This window comes from Phoenix dactylifera, chromosome 10, assembly GCF_051530095.1.
Source record: "Phoenix dactylifera cultivar Ajwa chromosome 10, Ajwa_hap1_PhDact_Kaust_v1.1, whole genome shotgun sequence".
Taxonomy (NCBI): Eukaryota; Viridiplantae; Streptophyta; class Magnoliopsida; order Arecales; family Arecaceae; genus Phoenix; species Phoenix dactylifera.
In genome coordinates this window covers 27,683,449-27,706,413 of record NC_143199.1, presented here as the reverse complement: position 1 = coordinate 27,706,413, position 22,965 = coordinate 27,683,449, and the positions used below count along the sequence as shown (strand labels likewise).

Below are 22,965 nucleotides of genomic sequence, written 5' to 3'. Positions count from 1 at the left end.
GTGGAGTCCTCATAGCCCTTATGACCTTTAACCGTGGGTCATGAGAAGCAGAGGCATCAAAAAGGATCAGAAAAAAATCCAATGTATCACGGTTGCGTAAACTCGCTCTGACCGAATCCTGTTAATCCAAAGATGATCGACAGCAAAGACAGCCTTTGGTATAACTTTTTCTTTTTAAAAAAAATAAAAATAAAAAATCTGTTTCTATTTTTTGTTTTTCAGATTTCTGAAAATAAAAATTATGTTTGGTATCACTATTTTTTTAAACAACTAGTTAATGAGTCAGCCGAAGGTGGCAGTAGAGGAGCAGGAGAGAGGAGGTGGGTCTGATGGAGGAGGCTAAGAATGAAGGCCATGATAGTATCGGCAACCTCCTCAATATGGCTAGTAACGATGTGTACTAGACGGAGGCCGATATCTGCGGCGAGAGCAGAGTCAATGGTTCAGTCGGTAGAGGCGATATAGAGTAGTCTTTAGTTTCTAAAATTTCATCAATATAAATGTAATATCCATTCTAATTCTATACAAAAATAAAAAATTTGAATATGAGAATATATTCCATTCTAATTCTGTCTCCAAATTTTTCTTCCAAAAATTTCCTTTCACCTATCTTACAGTATGTAACTAATTTCTATATGAGTAAATCTGACCATTTAAAAAGTCAAAAAATTGGAATTCTAGTTTTTGAAAAAGAAAAAGTATAAATTGGCAATCAACTCTTGTAAGAATGACAATACAAAATGTGGGAATCTCTTTATTTTCAACAAATTATAAAGTCCACGGTCAAATTTCATCCTAGGTTTATATAGCCATCATAAAATCATAATGTTTGTCTCAATATAATTATGGAGGACGTATTTTTCTATGTGAGAGGATTTGATGCCACTTATTTTTAGTGTGGATGATTTTTTTCTCTCAAAGAATTCCATCAAATTCCTCCCTCGATTCAAGTAGTTAGGTTAAGTGCCCCGCTTCCCAACTAGTCTAACTATAATCTGTCATTTTTAAAAAAATATATGCATAGTTTTAATAAATTATTAATATTAAATCCGTGTTGCTTGTTTAATTATATTTTAATAATTTATATTTGCTATTCTCCTGTGCTGTAATCTGGATAGAATGTTAGATGTAATTGTCATGCTGTTTGTTTTATTCAAAAATTTTTACTATGATGATTCATTGTTCATAAAAAGAATGAAAATATTAATCATGTTACAGGACTGTTATAACTATAATGGAATTACTAATAAATACAAAAAAAATTTAGTATGAGATGATTGGGAATAAAATTGAAAAGTAAATATAAAGAAAATTAATTTTCCATTCTTACTGGAAAAAAAAAAAAGAGGTGTGAGGTAACCTGGACCCTAATTTTAGTTCCCTCGATTCCATTTTTACTATTGTCACATAGGACTAGGTTAACCCATCTTTGCAACCCACATATGCTACTATCATGTATTCATGTGGCTTGAGAAATTCATGATTTCTTTGGTTAGGGTATGCCAGATTACCTCAGAATCTAATAATTTTTTATAAATTATTTATCTCAAAAATAATTATAAAGAAAAATAAATTTTATCATATTTGGTTGGTGAAAAATTACTCAAAAAAAATAACATTAAAAAAATTACTATGCTTTATTACAGATAATCTTATATGAAAATACTGTCAAATTTTCAATAATGCCCTTAAATAAATATTTTATGTAATAATATTTATTTCCTTAGTCCATTTGTTGGTTATTTATAACCTACTTGCATAAATACTCTCAACATATATTAGAAAATATATTTCTTGTTACAATTAAATTTTAATATGTTTTGGTATATAAATAAATATACTAATTAAATCATTTATTATATTTATTGATAATTAATAAATATTTGCTAATTATTTATTCATAATTAAATATTTATTAAATAAATATATTAAACATATTATTATGTATAAATACTATTAATCAATATATAAATATATTATAAATATATTAATATAATATAATATTAATATAATTAATATTAATTATATAATATAAGTAAGCGTATTTCTACCAAGATATGATATTTTCGGATAACCACCGGTTAGTAATCCAACATGGAAAAACAAGTACGGCCTTCTTGGTGATATTTATTTTACCTTCTCTCTTAAAAAGACAAACATAAGATTCATCATTTATTTTACTATCATTTTCATCAATATTTTCTACCAAACATAATAATTTGATATAAAATTTATTTTTTCATGTCAGATTACTTCTGACCAAATGTGCCCTAAATTTGGACTCAAGCTAAGCACCTCAAAAAGATTTATTGAGGACACAAGAACAAGGAGCCACGACAGAGACATAAACCATAGAGGCCCAAATACAGAAACAAAAATTTCTTACTCGCTAGGCTTGGCTGACACCTTGGACCAGCTTGATCCACCGAGCAGCGGTTCAAGTACAGTATTCTATGAGGTCACGGCGGCCCAAAAGGCCAATGATATAAAATTTTGGGCCCAAGAGGCCCAAAATGGTGCAATATTCTCATATAACCCCGCTTTTTCGCATTCCGGCGACCCCTCCATCCACCTCCATTCCTTGAAAAGAACCCAGGCTCTGTTCCTCGCCTCCGGCCGGAAACCAAGCCCAGCCTTCATCGCCAAACTCTGCCACGGGTACCGCAGAGCAGGGCACCCAAACGTTGCAAGGAAACTGTTTGATTGAATGCCCGAGAAGAACGTTGTTTTGTGAGGATATTGGTCTGGTAGGATGTCCTTTGATTGTTTAGGGGATAAGAGCTTGGTATCATTTTGGACTGCAATAATCTCGGGTTATATCCGGAATAGGCAACCAATTGAAGGGCTGCAATTCCTCAGCAAAATGAGAAGAGAGGACAATTTCAAACTCGATTCAGTTAACAGCAGTCACTTTGCTGATGGCTTGCAGCGAGCTAGCTAGTCTCGAGCTATCCCGGCAATTCCATACTTATGGTTTAAAATCAGGCTTGTTTCTATACAATTCAGTCCAGAATAGTCTGGTGGTGGAATAAGGAAAATAGCTTACCTGCCCGGAGAAATATAAGAATCTGAGTAAGTTAGTCAATGAGAAAGCTGACCAACTTTTCCAGCAAAAGGTAAAACATCTAAAACAACTGTTCACATTTGCCGTCAAGCATTTGGCAATCAGTTGGTGACAGCTGCAATATTGGATGAAGAAGTTGACACAAAAGAAGATTATACATAGGCATTAATCTTGATTTCTTTCAAAAGTTCTTTATGTACTAAAGTAATACTTATACGAACTATGAAAAGTGGATAGAAATTTGGCACTTTTTCCTGTGGAAAACAAGGGAAACAACCTATGGGCATACAAATTTGTGATAGCAACTGCATATGCTGTCAAAGTCGTACGCACACCATAAGACCACCCAAAAAAATACAAAAATATGTACTCCTTTGGTCATAAAATAAATCAACGTAACTTATATGTCGCCAAAGTCTTGCATGAAAAGGCGTACAAGGGAAACCGATTTGTAGAAATATATAGCTCTTATTCTAAATATTTTAGTATCCTTAATATATATATATATATATATATATATATATATATATATATATATATATATATATATATATATGTCACCATCCAAGCTGTCATGGTCTCATGGAGATCATAATATCCTAAAATGAATGAGCACTCGGAGTCTCGGATATGTTACATACCTAAGTCCAAGTATTCGTCTTCCTCTTTTTTTTTTCTTCTTTTTGTTTGCTCTTAACTATAAAAACCCATGCTTAGGCCACCAAAGTTCAAACTTCCCGGTCATAAATAATATATTCCTAGTAGAGGATAAGATAATTGGGGGGTCGAGAGGTAAGAGCATGGACCACCTCTTGATTCGGAACATAGGAATGATGATAAGAGATGGAGGAGCCTTCCATGCCAAATATGTATTCAGAGAAGATAATGAGGCGGCCGACTGGGTGGCTGCCTACGCGGCCCACCACTCAGGGTACGTTCTTTGGATAGAAAATGGGGAGCTACTATTGGCATTCCACGAGCTGTTGTATTTTGATTTTATTGGGTGAATTCGTACAAGCACAGTATGAAATACCTGCTTAAACACAAAAAAAAGAAAAAAAAAGAGAGCATAAGATAATTCACGTAAAGGAAGCTTATGCTAATGGGGAATTTATTCCACCCAAAACCACACCCTTTTCTCACACCTCGAAGCCCAAAGGACTCGCCTTGAAGTCAAACTATCCATTGTATCGAGACCATCCTTCACATCATGCTTAAAGCCTCTTTACCTTCAGCATATTCCTCCTGCTGATCCTGATCCGGTTTGGACCAATGCAAGATTGTGGGATGGGTGGAATCATTGTTCTGGATAACAGATATCTTCTCCATTACAATGGGTGATTGATATCAGGATATTCCAGCAAATGGGCAACTTATGGTTTTGAGTTCTTTTTTTTTTTTTGACTTCCATATATATGCAGTTCTTGAAGTAATTTTAAAAAGGGTTAAAACATTTACATATTCTAAACCTATGTGTAACACCCGAGCGATCGAAACATCGAGGTGGTGCTGAAAAATATGATTTACTATGATTTTAGGCACCAATATATTGATGTCCAGTGACTAAGAACAAACCACTTAAAAGATAGAAAACTTAGAATCATGTCCTTCCATTCTATTTGATAATTAATTTTCAAAGAGTTAGCAATTTTGTGTTTAGTTATTTTTTCAACATAATAAGGCACTTTTTGACTTGTTTCATGCATCAAAATAGAAGTAATTCCCCAACATAAAATGGAGATCAAAACTAGGAATGAGTGCAAAATGGTAGTTAATCTAAGTCATGATTTCCCTTCAAAATGATCATTGATACGAGGATAAAATATCATGGTTTATTTATTATCAGTATTGGGTGGTCCAAGAGCTTTGATGATGGTGTATAATTTCTTTTCAATATAACGTTCATGCTCATGTGAAATGTTAATTATAATCTAAATCAAATTAAAAATCATGACTTGAATAAGAGTAAACTTTGACTCAAACCCAGTTGGTAAACTACCAGGAGTCCGGGACTTCGAGTGGGTTAGGTTAGGTTCAAGTTTAGATCTAGCAGATTCAACATGAATTGCAGAGCTGATCATGGGCTGAGCTTCAGGCCTAAACTCTATTACTTTTTAATCAGACTTCGGGCTAGGCCTATGTAAAATTTAACATTCTTTGTGCCCAAGCCCGACCCATGATCGGTTATAGTGAATTAACTCCAAGATTTAGATCCCCAAAACCAATCCCATCAGTTTGGGGGTCAAGTTCATATCAAGTTCTTTTCAAGTAAAATTTGGATTTGGCTTGAGACAAGGTAGCCGGATATTTTTAACTATTTTCTATCTCTTCCTTAGGCTAATCCAGACAATTCAGGTCAGGCCTAATTTGAGGTGTCATTGAGTCAGGATTTATCAAACTTGGATTTGATCAAACATGGTTTGAAATCGATTTCGTAGCTTGAATTGCAAGATTAATCTTGATTTATTTATCATTATTTCAAGCTCAATTTAATTTCTTTTACTAGCAAAACAATGAAATTCAAATTTAATTTCAAATCGAGCCAAACATGAGCCTACTTAATTAGCTCGATAATCCTAAATCAAGCTGAAATTAACTCGAGAATAAATCAAGGTTAGTTGAAAGATTATTCTTTATTTAAAGTTTTGATTCAAACTTTCGTTTGGATCTCAACTGATATCTAATTTGTCCAAATAATAAAAAAAAGCATCAATTAAAACTTTAATCTAATGGCCTATTATATATGAAATATGTAATGTATATAATTCAAAATATATTATAGACTTATTGAGCTGAACTTGATTAAGCTGGGTCAATTTTTGACTTGATTTGGAATTAATTTTGAGCTTGTTTTGCTGGTTCAAGTTTAGTTTATTTAGCATGAAATCGAGCTTGATTTGAGCTTTTCTTGACCTAACCTTATGCCAAGCCGAGTTGTGCATCTCAGTTGACATCCCTAGGTCTAAATATTTGATATTCATATTTGAATGCGGTCCTTGTGCATACGTGCTCAAAAACTCATGATTGACGGGTGGGTTTCCATTTTGAGCATGGTTTTGTTCAAACTAGTCAAGTACATGTTAGGCCACCATTCAACTAACCCATATTCATCCTTACAATCTACCCAACCACACTGTTATCCTAGACATCATCTCCAGGGTGAATAAAAGTGCAAACCATAGAGTTAACTTAGGTTGCCTAAACTTTCGATTGATGTCCAATGGGACTTCAAAGTATGTATGTGTGATGTGGATTAGCAACTAAATTGATACCATTTTGCTCTAACTGCTATTTGCGTTGTATCCAGTTTGTGCTTGAGGATGAGTCTTAGGACTCGTTTGGTTCGTGGGAAGCATTTTCCTTCCTAGGAATATGATTTCTAAAAAACAGATTTTTGAGAAGAGCATGTCTAGAAAAGTATTTTTGGCATGTTTTGTTGACCATGAAAAAATGACAGATTTCTAGAGTGCTTATGTTTAGTTGACCATCCACTTTCCTTGAAAAGTTATGTGTAATTCCTATTATACCCTTAATAAAAAATTAGGTCTTTAATGCCTCTTTAATACTGAAGAGCTTTTTTAGAAAAAAAATAAAAATGGAGTGATTTCCGGCTTACGGAAAAGTAACTTTTTCATGTTTCTCATAGAAAAGACTTTTCAATGAAACATGGGAATCATATTTCCATGAAAATAACTTTTCCGTCTCTCTTCTTTGAAAACTCCAACCAAATAAGAGTCATCTCATTACTTTCTCATTGATCACACTTTTCCCTCTTCTTTTTCTGCGATTCAAACGAGCTCTTAATGTATTGATAAGATTGCTTTATTGTAATTTAAAATATAAAAATAGTCTTTCAACATGTAAACTAAGATTGCATGAATCCGAACATCTCCCGATCCTGCAATAACCCTCTTCATACTTCATAATAATAGGAGTCCCGCGCATTAGGCCATTTTTTTTAAAAAACTCTTACAACTTTTCGAGTCCATGCAAAGCACAGTGGCATCAAGTTAGTTGCTACTTTGATGCCCTGCAATATATTTCTTTGAGATCGAACTAGCAAGCCCAAGATATTAATTTATTCATATGAACAAAAAATAAATAAATAATTTTTCCTCTCCTATTCTTATGAGCATACATTAAAGTGGATGCCTTTCAAACCGTTTATAACAGGCCCAGACTGGTGCGACCCAGCGCTAGACCCCATGGCATCATTGGGTGCTCGTATGCAAGTACAGTCCGTTGGACTGAGACAGTTGGACGCGAACACCAACTGTCCACAGCGGTGTGATAAGCCCCCGGCGCACTTTAATGAGCCCACTGCACGGAAAGCGACGGTACGTAGCCCTCCATCTTCATCACTCGGGGGAGCCAGCTGATCGGGCCCCGCCGACACGAATTGACGGCTGACCAAATGCCGTACCCCACCCGCTCGCCTGGCCGCCGGTTCATCATGCGACGCTCCCTCGCCCATCATTTTCCCGAATCCCGACGCCCCACAATCCCTCGACGTCCCAACGAATATAATATACTATTATTCTAATCCGCTGGCACATCGAAACAAAGCAAAATTACCCTCCCCAGAGACCACTTCCTACGGGGCCCAAATATCTCACCAAAGCACCCATGCCTTATGCAACATGATACCAATCCCTAACAATTTTGGTCTTAAATCTAGGTACAATACCTAATAAAAATATATACACATCGATGATGTATATTTAGATCAGGAGCGGTTCAATATATTTAGAAATCTAAGGCCGTTTTGCTTTTGAGGCATTTCTTACAGGGCTCGTTTGGTTCGCGGGAAAAGAAGGGGGAAAAGTGTGGTCAACGGGAAAGTAATGAGATGCCTCTTGTTTGGTTGGAGTTTTCAAAGGAGAGAGAAGGGAAAGTTGAATTCCCATTGGAATATGATTCCCACATTTCGGGCTCGTTTGGTTCGCGGGAAGCATTTTCCTTCCTAGGAATATGATTCCTGGGAAACAAATTCCTAGGAAGAGGATGCCTAGGAAAGTACTTTTGGCATGTTTGGTTGACCATGGGAAAGTGACAAATTTCCAAGATACTTATGTTTGGTTGGCCATCAACTTTCCTAGGAAAGTTATATATAATTCCTATTATGCCCTTAATAAAAATTAGGTTTTTAATGCCTCTTTAATGCTTCTTTAATGCTGAAGGGACTTTTTGGGAAAAAGTAAAAATGGAGTGATTCCCGCCTCATGGGAAAGTAACTTTCCCATGTTTCTCATGGAAAAGACTTTCCCATGAAATGTGGGAATCACATTCCCATGGGAATACAACTTTCCCTTCTCTCTCCTTTGAAAACTCCAACCAAACAAGAGGCATCTCATTACTTTCCCGTTGACCACACTTTCCCCCCTTCTTTTCCCGCGAACCAAACGAGCCCTTCATGGGAAAGTCTTTCCCATGAGAAACATGGAAAAGTTACTTTCCCATGAGGCAGGAATTACTCCATTTTTATTTTTTCCCAAAAAGTCCCTTCAGCATTAAAGAAGCATTAAAGAGACATTAAAAACCTAATTTTTATTAAGGGCATAATAGGAATTATACATAACTTTCCTAGGAAAGTGGATGGCCAACCAAACATAAGCACTTTGGAAATTTGTCACTTTTCCATGGTCAACCAAACATGCCAAAAGTATTTTCCTAGGCATCCTCTTCCTAGGAATTTGTTTCCCAGGAATCATATTCCTAGGAGGGAAAATGCTTCCCGCGAACCAAACGAGCCCACAGTGAGCGACGAACTCACGGTGGGATCTTTTTTCTTTCCATTTTGCCTTTGAGACCTTTCTTGTTGTAGGTCTTCTTTGGGCCGGAGCCTTAGGCGATCACCTAAGTTGCTTAAGAATTGGGCCGATCCTAATTTAGATCAAAAGGCATAACCATTTGCATTTTTTTTTGCTAGACTAAATGTATCATACAATACAGATACAGATCAATCAAAAAAGTCGAAAAACAATAGCTTCTGGAGCGCAATGGATAACTTTCTCTCTCCACCACAAAATATCTCCGAAGTGGTTGGCCACATACGATGCAAGATGTCTCTAAGCAGCGGATGGTAGTTCTCCATATTGTTTGGGAATCATTTGCATCATTATATATGTTTACAAAAGCAGTATTTAAGCAGATTTATATGAGAAAGTTCACAGTGATATAACAAGGTTGGTGCATTTTGTAGGGTTTTTGGGTGCGAAAGACTGGTCTTCGTAACGCCAATTGGGCTCTAATTGGGGTTTTGAATCGCCCAAGGAAAAGAAGGCTAAAAGCGTGAGGGACCAAACAACACCGATCGCTTTAGAGAGTACGGACCGCTATCCCGCCCGGACAGCGAGTTTCGCAGAAAAGAACCGGCTCGATTACGTGTAGTATTCTCATTTGTCGAAACGGCGCTTTGGTGTTGGCGACTGACATCGTCGTGAGGTGGGTCATTTTCTCTGAAAGCGCTGGTTGGAGTCAGTTCGCCCGCGTCGGAGCCCCCTGACCGGATGCAGCCGGTCAGAGACCGGACGAGCCGCGTCGGGTTCCGTGTCGCGAGGCTGTCACGCGGCCTCTCGCCGTGCTGCACGTGCCGCCCGGTGGGCCCCGGAGTTGGAATAAAGTTATTATTATTAAAATTAGTATAAGGCCGAATAGGAGGAACAATTGGTACAGAGGAGGGGAGAGAGGGGGGACGGAGGGGTCGCGCTCAGAGCCAGAGCGGGCGCTTCGAAAGCGAGGGTTCGAGGCGAGGGAGAGACGGCGAAGAAGGCGCGAGGGACAAGGGAGAGAGGAAGAGAGGGCGGTGGTCAAAGTCGGACTCCCTCCGTCAGCGGCGCTTAGGGTTACGGCTGCGCCGCGGTGGTAATCTTCTTCGGTAACGCTCCGCGCCTCTCTGTCCGAATTACTCTTTGATTTCTGCATCTTTTGCTGTGTTTGTTCTTCCGGTTTGGTTCGCGTGCTCTTCTTGTTTTCGCTCCGTGGAGAGGTCGGATTTTTTGTGACTTTTGCTGTACTCCGATGGTCATGGTTGGTTGATCGGTTTGTGTCATTGGCGCTGGGAGGAGGATGAGGCGTAGGGTTTGGAGTTTTGAGCGTTCTCGAGCGGATTTGTCTTTGTTCCTTTATTTGAGGGTTGTAATGCTCGATTTTTTGTGTTTTAATGGCTTCTCATCCTAGGTAGAGCTTTTATTTTATTTTTTAAAAATTGTTTTGTTATCTGTCATTTGCCTTCAAATGGGTTTTTTGGCGATCGGATGAAGTCTGTGTCTATGATTCAGAAGTCTTCTGCAGTTTTTTTATGGTTTCCAGTGATGCTGTTTGGGGTCTGCTTTGGTCTCGTTTTTGTGGTAGATGGATTTATCTTGAAATGTTGGGGTAATGGATTTTTAAATGTATGAATAGGTTAAATTTTGATATTCTTTTGCCTTTTTTTAAGGGTCTCCAGTGAGGCTGTTTGATGTCTACTTTGTTCATTGGTTTTGATTTTTGTGATAGATGGATTTATCTTCGAATGTTTTGAGTACTATTTTTTTTTTTTTTTGAAATCCAGAAGCAGATCGAGTTTTGATGTCTGAGCATTTTTTTTAGGGTTTTCAGTCATGCTGTCTGATGTCTACTTTGTTTCATTGCTCTTGATTATGTGTTGGGCGGATTATCTGGAAATGTTGGAATCCTAGATCTTTTAAATCTAAGATTAGATTGAACTTTAAATATCTGTGGGCATTTTATCTTCCTTCGGTTGTTCCATTTATTGTCGATCATCGAACTTATTGTGACATGTGTCCTGAATTGCAAGTTCTGGCTCCAGAATCTTTCGTTATGAAATGTATGCATGTTGTCGGGGCAGTGTTCGATACTAAGTCATTGTCTGGGCAGTGTTCGATGCTAAGTCATCATGAAATTTGTCGGAATGCTAATTTGTGAAATTTGTCGTTTTCACTATGTCAACCAACTTTAGTTATATGTCAGTGCTGCATGAACTTTCTAAGAATGATTAGGAATTTACTCTGTATTTCAATCATTGATGTCTGGTTAAGTTCATGGTGGCTAAGCTGATCTTGATCATTTGATGGCATTATCGCTGGTATAATTATTGATCAAAGGTTGCTATTGTGGTTAGTTGGGAGCAAAGAGGCTATAATCCCTTATTTTCCAAGGCAAAAGCCATTATTGCTTGGCCATTAATAATGCCTGTAACGGTAGGTAGAGCTGATTAGCAATTGTTCAGCTTGGGTTGTGCTACAATCACTGTCATGTACATGTTGGATCGCTTACCTTTTTTTTTATTTGCACTGGTTTCTTTTTTTCTTCAATGAATGATAGTATACTGCATCATAATGTATCTTTTACTGTTTTTGGATATATTTTTCATAGTGCTGATGCTCATTATTGACTTAGGCTTGCTTATTGACTGTTGCTAAGTTCATTTTGTAGAAAATTTCAGTGCCGTTTTTCATTTTCATACTCTGCAATACTCTTGTAATGATTGATTTAACTTGAGGATCATAGGTGCATAAATAATTTCAACAAGTTAACCAGCCTAACCTGTCACAAATCTCAAACTTCTCACCATATTGGAAATCTTGTGCAGAGTGCGGGCAGTCCCTTCCATGTGTTATTTGTCTTGCGTCTTTCACCTTCTCACCTGCTACTCTTGCTTTTGGTAGGAACTAGAATATCGGGCTAAAAAAGCTAGCCATTTTTTCAGACTAAAAAAATAGTACCAAAAATTTGTTAGCGAGTGTGATCATTTCGTAATCAGTGGTAGCAGATATTTGCTGGGCAGAGCTAAATTTGAATATGCCATGGTCCTTCTTAATAATGATGGTTACATTAAGGTAAAGCATAGAATTTCGTTTTCTTTGTTTTTATTTTTTTAAAAGAATACTGATAATGAAAGGATTTGTTCTGAAAAAGTCAACTTATTGTTGCCTGTTTAAGAAGATTGGATTTATGTCTTGATACATGATTTTATTGAAGCTTGCAGTGACAGTGGATGTAGCGCTAGGTCAGAGTGGAAACGTGATTTGAAGCAGTGATCCCAATGGGTAAAAGAAGGTTTTTTTAAAATATATCTGGTTATTGTCATTGTTGATATTATTACTGGGGACTGAATTTTAACTTAGGAAACTAGAAAAAAATAACATATCGATAAATTGATGTTTCTAGTGACGAAGTGATATGTAATTGCTGAATCTAAACTACAATCTGCAACCTAATATATTACACCTGAATTTAGAGGCACCGGAGAGTATCTAATTAACTAAATTAAATGATGTTGAAATGAGAAACTATTTTTTTGCTTTTCTACAAAGTAAAAAAAAAGAACCTTATGTGAAGTGCAGATTCTTGAATTCATGGATACAAGATAGGCGGGCTAGTAAGAATCACCACTGAAAACCAGATTAAATGGCAGAGAGCTAAAAAGGTAATAATGGGCTGCTAAAGAATTGCCCGTAGTGTTAACATCACTATATCTGCATTTGGCAAGCACTTTATAGTATGGGAAAATGAAAATTTGAGCTCGAAAGGTGCAATCACAAGCAGCTATTCGTAAAATTGTACTGTACAATATATTTTATGAACATACTAAATTGATGAAAGACGTTTTCCTACATGAGCAAGTTGTGGGAGAAAGAGCTAAGAAATGCTTTTGTTCAGGTTTTTTATGTTTTCCTTTTTTTGGTGAGGTTTTTTCCTTTTTCGTGTAGCTATAATTTATGTGAAATTGCATCGATAATTGAGAATGGTGTGCATGGCATATGATGAAATATTCTCATCCTTTTCCATCAAAGATGAATATTCTCAACAGTTCCATGTTGATGACAGGAGAATGGAGCTAATGTAAATTTCTGCCAATTTGACTGCGTGGCATCATAATTTCTTGCAAACTTTTGTAGGTTGCAAAAGAAACGCTGCAGTAAAATATCAGGTTTTTGCTCTATTATCCTTGCATCATGTTATTTTTTTAAATTATTACAAGAAAACAGATTTTTTTAGAGTTTTAAGATGAAGTAAATTTAAGAAGAAAAAAAGAAACAGTACATAGATGTGCTTTTATGTCTGCCATTTTTTGCTTTCACCTCCGTATCACATTTTCCTCGTATCTTTTAATGTTCTAAACTCTGTAACATGTACACATGCACATCCGTCCATTGACTTGGAGTTGTTCAAGATATATTCTGTATTAAAAAGTAAAACTCTATTGTATTTTTATTTTTCTTATTTTCTAAGGGTGTCTTCATTCATTTGGTCTAGAATTGAATATCATCAATGCTCTAATTTTATCGGCTTGTGCCAAGTGCCAACTTGCTATTTTTGCATATCAGTTTTTGGCTAGCTGACCCACTGTTCCTTGCATGCTTTATTCACTTCACTGCTTATAGTTTGCCTTCTTCATAGGGCATCATGTTTAACAAGAAACTCTATCAGGCTATTCTTTTTGTATTTTTTATGGAAATAGATTTAATGGAGCCTGAAAAGGAGGATTCTTTTTTTTTGTGGTAAAACTCTGGCTGGTTTTCATAATACTTGTTCTTATAAAAATGCTAGTTCCCAAACCTGCAAAATGAGTTTTTGAGATAAAGAAATGACTTACCCTACAATCTCCTTTTCTTCCAAAAGTTGGATTTTGTTTAATAAACCTTGAAGACAATCAACAGTTATTATAGGTATCTTTATCATTAATGACTTCTTTGACAATATTTATGCTACCTGGACTCTCACATCACCTCAGAGAATTCAAGTTGCAAACGTATCCTCTAGTTACATACATGTCAGACTCTTAGATATTCTTCAAATTGTTTAGTTATTGCACCATAATAACATTGGAAATAGGCTTTATTGCTTTTAGAGCTTGGACAAGGAAATTTATGTCTCTTGTATTCTTTAGCTAATTTTGGAGCTTGAAGGAGGAAGATAGCCTAAACACCTTTACAAATAATATCTTCCGTTGTTTTCTACTATATATATTTTTTAAAACATGATATATCTAATTTGTTATTTTTTGCCGCATATCCTTGTGTCTTCTTTTTCTTTTTTAAGTCGGACTATCGGATACATGTTGGGATTCTCCATATCCATGCAAAAAATTGTTAGCTGTGCAGTAGGTAGTGCTACTATAGTTGTTGCCTCGTAGATAAGTGGTGCCCATTTTGTTTTCCTTGCGAGATGCCAAAAATTGTAATGCACTGCTAGTACTTAAGTTGACAGCCATGCCTTTATTTTAGTACATATATTTGCTAACTATATGAGGATTTTCTTTTTTCCTTTTTTATAGAGCTTTAGCAAGTTATAGAATATTTATAGTGTACAAATTAACTTGACATGTTATCTAGACGCCAAGTCAAGGTACGTTGTCTCGATACTGGGCTCCATACTGCTGCCACCCTGTAATTGTGTCGGTATGCCCAGTACGGAGGCCGGTCCAGCGTACCTAATGTCGGTACGCCTCTGTAGGTACCAAACTGGTATGGTACGGAATGTTCCGTACCGTCAGGCTTGACAACTCATTTTTATAACCAATCTGTGTATTGCATCAATGTCCATGAGTTACGTCAATTACCTCATGCCACATGGCAGGAGGAAACCGCCCAGATCTTTCTTCATTTTCTTGCCATATAAAGACTCCTACCATTTTCTTTTCAGGCGCCTATTACTGCACATGAGAAGTCCCTTGAAGCCTACCTAATGCGGGCTTGACAACTCATTATACAACCAACCTGTGTATTGCACCAATTTCCGTAAGTTATATCAATCCCCTCATGCCACATGGCAGGAGGAACTTTGCTTCTGTGCAAAATGGGTGCCCCGATAATTTCTCCAAGACAAATCCTACTTTGACCATGTGAGCGAGAGGGACCTTGCTAGCTTGTGGCACGTGTGGGATCCATCCACTTCTAGATGCCTTTCTACTATTAAGGATGTCAGATCTGTCACAGTATCGATATTTTCCTCTATTCCTTTTCGAAATAAGACTCCTTGCCATGCTAGAAAGCTCTAAAGAAGTCACTAACTCGGGGAAACTGATCTTCTTTTCTTTTACTCCCACATTAGTAACTTTGTATCTTGAAGGACCTAATATACTATGAGGACAGTACTGTTTTTGTATGCCGATTTAATTGACTGTAATCAATCCAACAAAACTGCAAAAACGCATAAATATTTTTAGGACAGTCATGCTTACCTTGTCTTTGCTTAAGTAAAATCTTCTTCTGGCTCCTTAAAGTTATTCTCTCTCAGCTGTCTAAAAGGACAGGTACATGTGGCTCAAGAGTTTCATGGTTATTGATAATGAAATATGCATCCTTATCAGTGTTTTAAAAGGGGGCTACTATATGCGAGCAGTCAAGGGACTGCATAGCGTGTATGAGTTTGCTTGCCACATATGTGAGAGCACATGCAGTTAGTTTTAGAGATTTAAAACAAATAAAATACATTAAACACAATAAAAGCAACAACAATGAATAATATTTTGTAGGATAAATAATAGCGATATTAATACCAATAACTATAAAAGTTAGTGCTTATGACTTAGTACTTAATAGCTCATAGCAATCGTTATATTAACATATTAATTTATACCTGTATTAGGCTTGCTGAGGCCCAAGTCTAACCAAATCATCAATTTGAACCATCTCCATCTGCATAGGCCCACATAAGAGTGTGATGAATGTATGGTCCTAGAATGCTAAGTTGGCGATATATGTAGCTGCATAATGCTAGGTGGGCTGCATATGCAGCCACATAGTGCTAAGAGACCACCTTTTCAACCTCATATGCGGTATGATCACTTACAGTGACTGCATGCAGACAATATGATGCGGCTGCATATGCAGCCTCATGGTTCACATTTTAAAACGCCTTATATCTGCTTTCATGCATTTTCCTTACAAATATTACCATTTCAGGCTTTTATATTTATCTTGATAGAGCTTATTTGCTGATGCATGAGCAATAGTTATCTAATGAAAAACTAATGCAAACCCTAGGATTTGGATTTAAGGACTTGAGAACAAGGAAATTGGGGGGACTGGAGCTTCTATGGTTAGGATGAAGGATGATGTAGTTTAGTTTGCCGTGTTAGGTTGAATTTGGTTGTCTGCAATAAACAACTTAGTTGCTAATTAAATTATTTGGAAGAATATGGAAGAGGAAAAGTGCAAGATGAAGAGTAGTCCTATGTTAGCTCGGTGAAGATGTGGATGTCTTTGATGTGGACTGTGGAGAGCTATTAAAGCATTTGTTGTATAAACTTATAAGAAAGAATGGCTTATGGATATTGTTGGACAAAGATATGATGGATGAAAATAATGATATGGAAACAAGTTTGGGAGGGTATGACTGGACTGATGTAGCTATCTCTTGCAGCATATTGGTAACTAGTGATGTTCATGGAAAAACATCAATGTTGGGAGGCTATGAATGGACTAGCATAGATATCTCTTGTGGCATACTTCAAAGTAGTGATATTAGTGGTAATGCAGGGAGTAATACACGATACAAGATGTCAAATGGTGAATGTTAAGATGTGTTTCCATGATAAGAAGGAAATTTCAGTATTTAATGTTCAACAGTACTTAAGTTCAACCGGCAAACTTATGGTGTGGAATGGTTTTGTAGACCTGGGTCAGAAGGCATGTCTACAAGGCCACTGTTGTGGATATTGAATATTTTTAATTGTTTGCAGGATTTCTTCGCTCAACTACTTTTAAGATATAACCTCAGCTGGGCATGAAACCAAATACCTGATTGATTTGGAGACACCATAGTATGCAGAGAGATGACATGGTGAAAACAAAAGAAGGAAAACCTGCTCGAGAAGCAGAACCTGCTCAAGTGTGAGCTGATTTTATCGAGAATGCATAGAAATGTTAGTTACCATCGCAACTACACAGTTGATTGTGGAAATGGAAGTATGATGGAAATGTGATAAGGATATTGATCAATAGATTAAAAATAGAGCAATTGGAACAATTTTATCACATATTAATTACTATGAGACCACAGATGGAATTGATGATTATGAGATGTTATAATGCGATTATGATTGTGAACTGTGGTTGCCTTGGTGGATGCACCCTTCTGTCTAAGAAGTAGGGTTCCAGGTTCGAGTCTAGGATGGTACATTTCCTGATTTTTCTTTTTCTCATAGTATGATCATCATTATTGCCTTGGATCTATTATTTAAACAAGTGGACAGATGGAGTTTGAGTTGATGGTCAGCTGCAGTAGTGATATTATGGTGCTATATTAGTGCCCTTGTGGTCTTTTATTAAATGACAATAAGCTCTACAATACATTACGGAAATCAAGCATGCTAGATGAGTGAAAACAAGCATGGTAGATGAGTGTAGTAGAGACGAGAGTAGTGAGTTGGATGTGTGATTGATTTATGGATGATGAGTAGAGGAATGGGTACTGGAGGAATGATGGGAGTTGCACCAATTGAGGAATAAGCATTGGTTGATTGACTATGATTGTTTGGTTATGTTTCATGTGCAATGAAATGAGGATCTTAGGAAAGGGAGGTGAAGTTTGGGCTGAAGGGTCAAGAAAAAAGAGGGGAATATCTAAAATAACACTAATGGAAATATGAAAATATCTGAAAAAGCTTGTGGTGACAGCAGATGTAGGCCATAGTTGACATGGTTGAAACTTTTTTCCCATCAAAGTTGGCCCAGATAGTTGTGATATAGTTCGGCTGATGTAGTTAAGGAACTTATGAGGAAGAGTTAATATTTAGCATTCTTCTCTTTGAACACTATATTCTCTTAATATTCAATATGCTTCTTGAAATATTTGACATGTGAATGAAAATTATTTGATGCACATCAGAAACATTCATTTTTAACTATTATGTGATAAAGCCTAAGTGTTAGTGCATAAACATCAAAAGCTATTAATTATGAACCTTGTAATCACATTATTGTTATAGGACAAGAATGGGGAATAGATCATATCTTTTGCACGAAAGAAAGATTCACCTTCCTTCATGCGAATCTACCATCGGATTACCCACCTCACAGATCTCAAAGCTCTCTGAACTCCATCATTCACCCACCTGCACATATCTCAAATCGAGCAGTGGATGATCCAATGATGGATTTGCACGAAGGATGGTGATCCTTCTTTCGTGAAGGATGGTGAATCCTTCTTTCGTGCAGAAGATACAAACCGAGTCCACAAGAATGCCATAGATCTACTGTGTGTCTGTGTTGCTGAGTAAATTTGCTCCCTGGAGCTCCTTGTTGATACACTTTCTATTGATTTTTGAAAATTAAAATGGTTTATGACTTACCATCATGTTTTTTATGATTAATCAACTGATTAATCTATGTTCTATTTTGCAGAAAAGGAACCACATGAGCTTGACCACTAATTCTTATGCTCATTTCACAACTAGGAGATGGGAATATCAGCATGTCACAAGGGCTGCTTGATTGAATCTTCCAGATCCTCCTTTGTTTCTTCAACCAATATGACACTTGAAGATTTTTTTACTCTTACTGAGATGAAGGATGGGCTTTCAAATCTTGCTAGAGTTGAAGAGCTAATTTCTATGCTTCAAAAGCTAAAAGATCATATTACAAGTAATGCTGGCGATGCAGCAAGACAATGGTCAACTGTTGCGGGCACCTTAGTGGCCACAGGAAACAATGAATGTCTTGATCACTTTGTTCGGTTAAATGGGCTTTGTTTTCTAAATCAATGGCTTCAGGAAACTCAAAGGTGCAGTAATGATGTCCGTGACAGTGCTGTGGAAGAATTGATAATGAAATTGTTAGCATTGCTTGATAAGCTTCCAATTAACAGTGAAAAGTCAAATGCTTCTGGAGTTGGGATTACTGTTGAACAGCTCCTTGGTCACAATAACCTTAAAATCAAGGAGAGGGCAAAAATACTGTATGATAAGTGGAAAAATGCAGAAACTACTGAGGGAAGTTGCAGTGACCATGACAAAGGTGAAAAATGTCAAATTGAACAGCCCAAACCTTCAGATAGTGCACAGACTATTGAAGAGGGCATATCATCTGCATGTCCTGTCCTTGATATTTCTGCATGCAAAAGTGGAGCTGATGAAGGGAATTGTAAAGTAGAATCAGTGGGGAATGAATCTCATCACTCAAATGTTACCAGGTGTTCAGACATTTTGCAGAAACCTGATTCCATTAGCAGTGAGAAAACATGTATTCCAGATCAAACTCCACCAGCAACTTCTTCAGCTTCTGCTGATGCAAATGCAGCCTTGGGAGATGTGAATTCATCAGGTTCATCACTTATTTCAAACTCTTGTCAGGAAAACATATCTGCTACAGAAGAATCTTCTGTTTGCCCTGCAGCAGGATTGGCCTCCTCTGGCACATGCAGTTCACAATTTGTGAAGGGAGGAGATGATCAGCCCAATGTATCAGTGTACAAGGATGCTTCTGCTTCTGATGGTGTTAAAGAGATGGAGGTGAATATAATGGAAAGTAAACTTACTGAATCTACTCAGAAAGAGAGAACCAATGTTCTGCCATCTTCCGGTTTAACTGCTTCTGCATCTCAAGTGATTGCTGCAACAGAACGCACTCTATTGTGCAATTTAGATTCTAATAAGAATGAAGCTCGTCCATCAGAGATGTTGGAGCCTGCACCAAACACTCTAGGTGCTGACTGCAGGATGCCAAAGTGTTTGGGCAAGCCAGTTGCTCATGTCACAAAGGGCTTTCAAGATCTATCTGGTAAATCATGCGTAATTGGAAAGCTAGATGATCCTGAGAATTCTCGACAGAGGGAGGAAGATAATGAAAGTGACAGTGGCATTAAAGATCCTGGCAGCGAGGTTGATTTGAAGGCAACCAAAGGTATGGTGATTCCCTGTGATTCTTCGAATGTAAAGGACACTAAAGCAACCCGGATGACCAACCAAAAATCAGATTTGGGTCTTGAATATGAGGAGATTGATGCATTGGAAGTTGCAAGGCAAGTTGCTATAGAAGTGGAACGGGAGGTTGCTGACTATAGAGAACCTTTTAGCAGCTCTCCTGAGGTCAATTCTGGAGGGACGATGGGTGCCCATAGTCCTGATATTGAAGAAGGAAAGCAGGATGAATCAGTGATCGGCGAAGTTAATGGAAATAAATCACCAGCTCATGAAAAAGATAATTCTGGCAATGCTTCTTCTCCTAAGGAAGATGGTTCAGGAATCACAGAGAATACTAGCACTGATCCTGAGAAACCTGAGCAAGATTTACAATCCAGTAAGTTGAGTTTCTCTGCCCAAGAACCAGTTGGTAAGCCTGTTGGGGATAGATGCATCTTTGATCTGAATGCAAATATTTCTGCTGAGGAATCTGATTGTCTAACAAAGCCGATCCCTGTGGTGCCAGTCAATGTGTCTACACCTGTAGCTATTGCTCCTGCTTCTAAAGGGACTCCAGGATTGCCAGTTGCCCCTCTTCAATTTGGAGGTGAGCTGGGATGGAAGGGTTCTGCTGCCACTAGTGCTTTTCGACCAGCATCCCCTCGGAGAACTCCAGATGGCGAAAAGACACATTCAAGCCCTAAAGAGAAACCAAACTTCCTTGGGATTGATCTGAATGTGGCTGAAAGTGAGGATGATGTGGTTATTGGAATGTTATCTGTGAAAAAGTTACCTGCTTCCTCCGGCTTGCCTTCTGGGGATTCTTCTATGGAAGTCAGTTCAAGAAGAGCAGAGAGGCTGATCTTGGATCTTAACCGCCTTGGGGATGAGGATGCGTCGACCAATTTATCCTCTTCTTGGAAGATCCCTCCCCTGGTGGGAGATCAGAGCTTGTCTTCAGCATCCTCATCATCTTCAAGACAGCCTTCCATGAGAGACTTTGACTTGAATGATAACCCATCTTTCCTTGATGATGGTGGTTCACCGAACTTTTATAAACCATCTTCTGAGGCCCCTGGCACGTATGGAGGATCAAAACTAGATGAACATGTTGTTACGATCATGGGTGCAAGAGTGGCCGTTGAAAGGAAGGATTATGCCAACCAAGTTCAGCATGCCTTTCTTGGGGTTGGACTGAATATGGAATCTGGAGTGGCTACTAGATCAGTGCTGCCTTATGGTCACATGCCACCTCCTGCTTATGGGTATAATGGACTTGGGACAGGGCCTACCATGCCTTTTCCTCCTGCATACTATGGACCTGGGAGCTTTCCTTACATGGTGGATTCTAAGGGAGTTCCTCTAGCACATGTTATGGGCTCAGCAGGACTGAATGGTGCACCATCAGCAAGGCAGCCTTTCCTTGTGAGTGTAACTAATGCTCCTGCTAGTTCCAATGTGTATGGGGCTTTCCGACCTGGTTTGGATTTGAATTCTGGGATGGCGTCAATTGAGGGTGGGAGCAGGGATGGTGGGAGCTTTAAGCAGTTATTTTGGCAAGGGGAAAATGGTTTGATGGAAGAACAAACAAGGACTATGACACAGCCTTCTAGTTCAGGGACAAGACTGAAACGGAAGGAGCCAGACTCTGGGTGGGAGCCATCTCATTCTTATGGTTAGAAACAGGTGACATCATGGCAATAGTTGTTTTCTTTTCCTCTTAAATTTTATCTTCTGAGGCAGCTTGGTCATAGGTGTCTTCGCTGTTCCTTGAAGGTGGCGGGCCAATTCAACCATATGACAATGTTAGATAAAAGGAATAATTCTGGTTATAGATATTTGATGGAAATTGATTTCCAAAAAAAATGTAGGTTTAATTGTTTAAATGCCTGTTATTTGTTGCTGATTGATTATAGAGGCAATTTCAGCTGCTCGAAGCTGGATTCATGTATATCTCATAAATATTTTTATATAGTGAAGGAGTAGATGACTTTTTGGGAATTTGGTTGTCTGGTGGTGCATATGATAGTAAATTTTTTTGCCATTATGTATCCTGCTTGGTCGTTTGCTTTCATCCAATGGCTGAATCAGTTATTGTAATTATCTTCTTGCAAGAGAGCTCTCTGAAGTTGTTGAAGATTTGGATTAACGGATTGCTGATTTCGTTCGATTTTTATGCATATGTACTTGATTTTTTTGGTGGTTAGGCCAGATCAAGCTTTGGAGTGTTTGATGTACATATAAATGCCCATTATTTACTTCTTTGTGCCAAATAATTTCAAAAATAGCTTGCTGGTGTGGAATTAGGCACGTGCAATATGATTGCTCTGTATGGGCACTAGTGCCTCTCTTTTTTTTTTTTTTTGTTTTTTTGTACACCGGCTCATCACACCAAAGGCATATGAGTACAACTAGCCTTTTATCTGGGCGTTCTGGTTGTATCTTTCGTGCGAAAGAATGATTGATCTTTCATCCACCAACCATTGGATCATGCATACACAGATCTCAAAGCATTATAGCTTCTTTCTTCTATTGTCTGTGCAAATCTCGAAGCAGCTATTGTGCGATCCAACATCATGAAAGAAGATGAATCATTCTCTCCAAGTCTCTCTCTCTCTCTCTCTCTCTCTCTCTCTCTCTCTCTCTCTGTTTTTATTTTTTATATATTTATGCTGAGATCATAAATATGGCTGTAAAAATATGCTGAGAAAAACAATATTATTAGATTTTTTTTTTTTTTTTTTGCAAGATATCACTAGAGATTTGAAACTAAGGACATAAAGAAAAGGTTAATACGGACTGGGCCCGACAGGTCTGCATTTTTTGATGACGAGCAAAACGGGCAAGCTTCAGGTTGCAACCGCAAATCAGAGGTGCCCAGGGGGGGGGGGGGGGGGGTTCCACAGCCAATAGGCAGTTCATTTGTCGGACCATGAACGTGGTGCAGGACTTGAGTCAACCATGCCCTTCTATTTTTTTTCATGAAGGTTTAAAATAAAAGTCATCGTTATAGCGGCTTACAATGATTTCGACTCTTTTTGTATTATTATAC

At 37.7% G+C, this 22,965-nt stretch overlaps 1 protein-coding gene across 13 annotated transcripts; it reads left to right on the top strand.

Moving 5' to 3' along the window:
• The first annotated feature begins 9,717 nt into the window (after positions 1-9,717).
• On the top strand, positions 9,718-21,914 carry LOC103720610 (uncharacterized). Of its 13 annotated transcripts, none has more exons than XM_088705766.2 (5): positions 9,720-9,941; positions 11,658-11,904; positions 12,047-12,114; positions 12,896-12,998; positions 18,418-21,914. In XM_088705766.2, the coding sequence occupies exon 5, from the start codon at positions 18,474-18,476 to the stop codon at positions 21,591-21,593; it is 3,120 nt and encodes a 1,039-aa protein (XP_088561892.2). In that variant the 5' UTR covers positions 9,720-9,941; positions 11,658-11,904; positions 12,047-12,114; positions 12,896-12,998; positions 18,418-18,473; the 3' UTR covers positions 21,594-21,914. The 13 variants fall into 13 exon arrangements, with proteins under 13 accessions (XP_088561896.2, XP_088561892.2, XP_008808622.3 ...); XM_039115483.3 differs by having other exon boundaries at positions 9,736-9,941; positions 12,054-12,114; XM_008810402.4 differs by lacking the exon at positions 11,658-11,904 and having other exon boundaries at positions 9,721-9,941; positions 12,054-12,114.
• Positions 21,915-22,965: the final 1,051 nt, after the last annotated feature.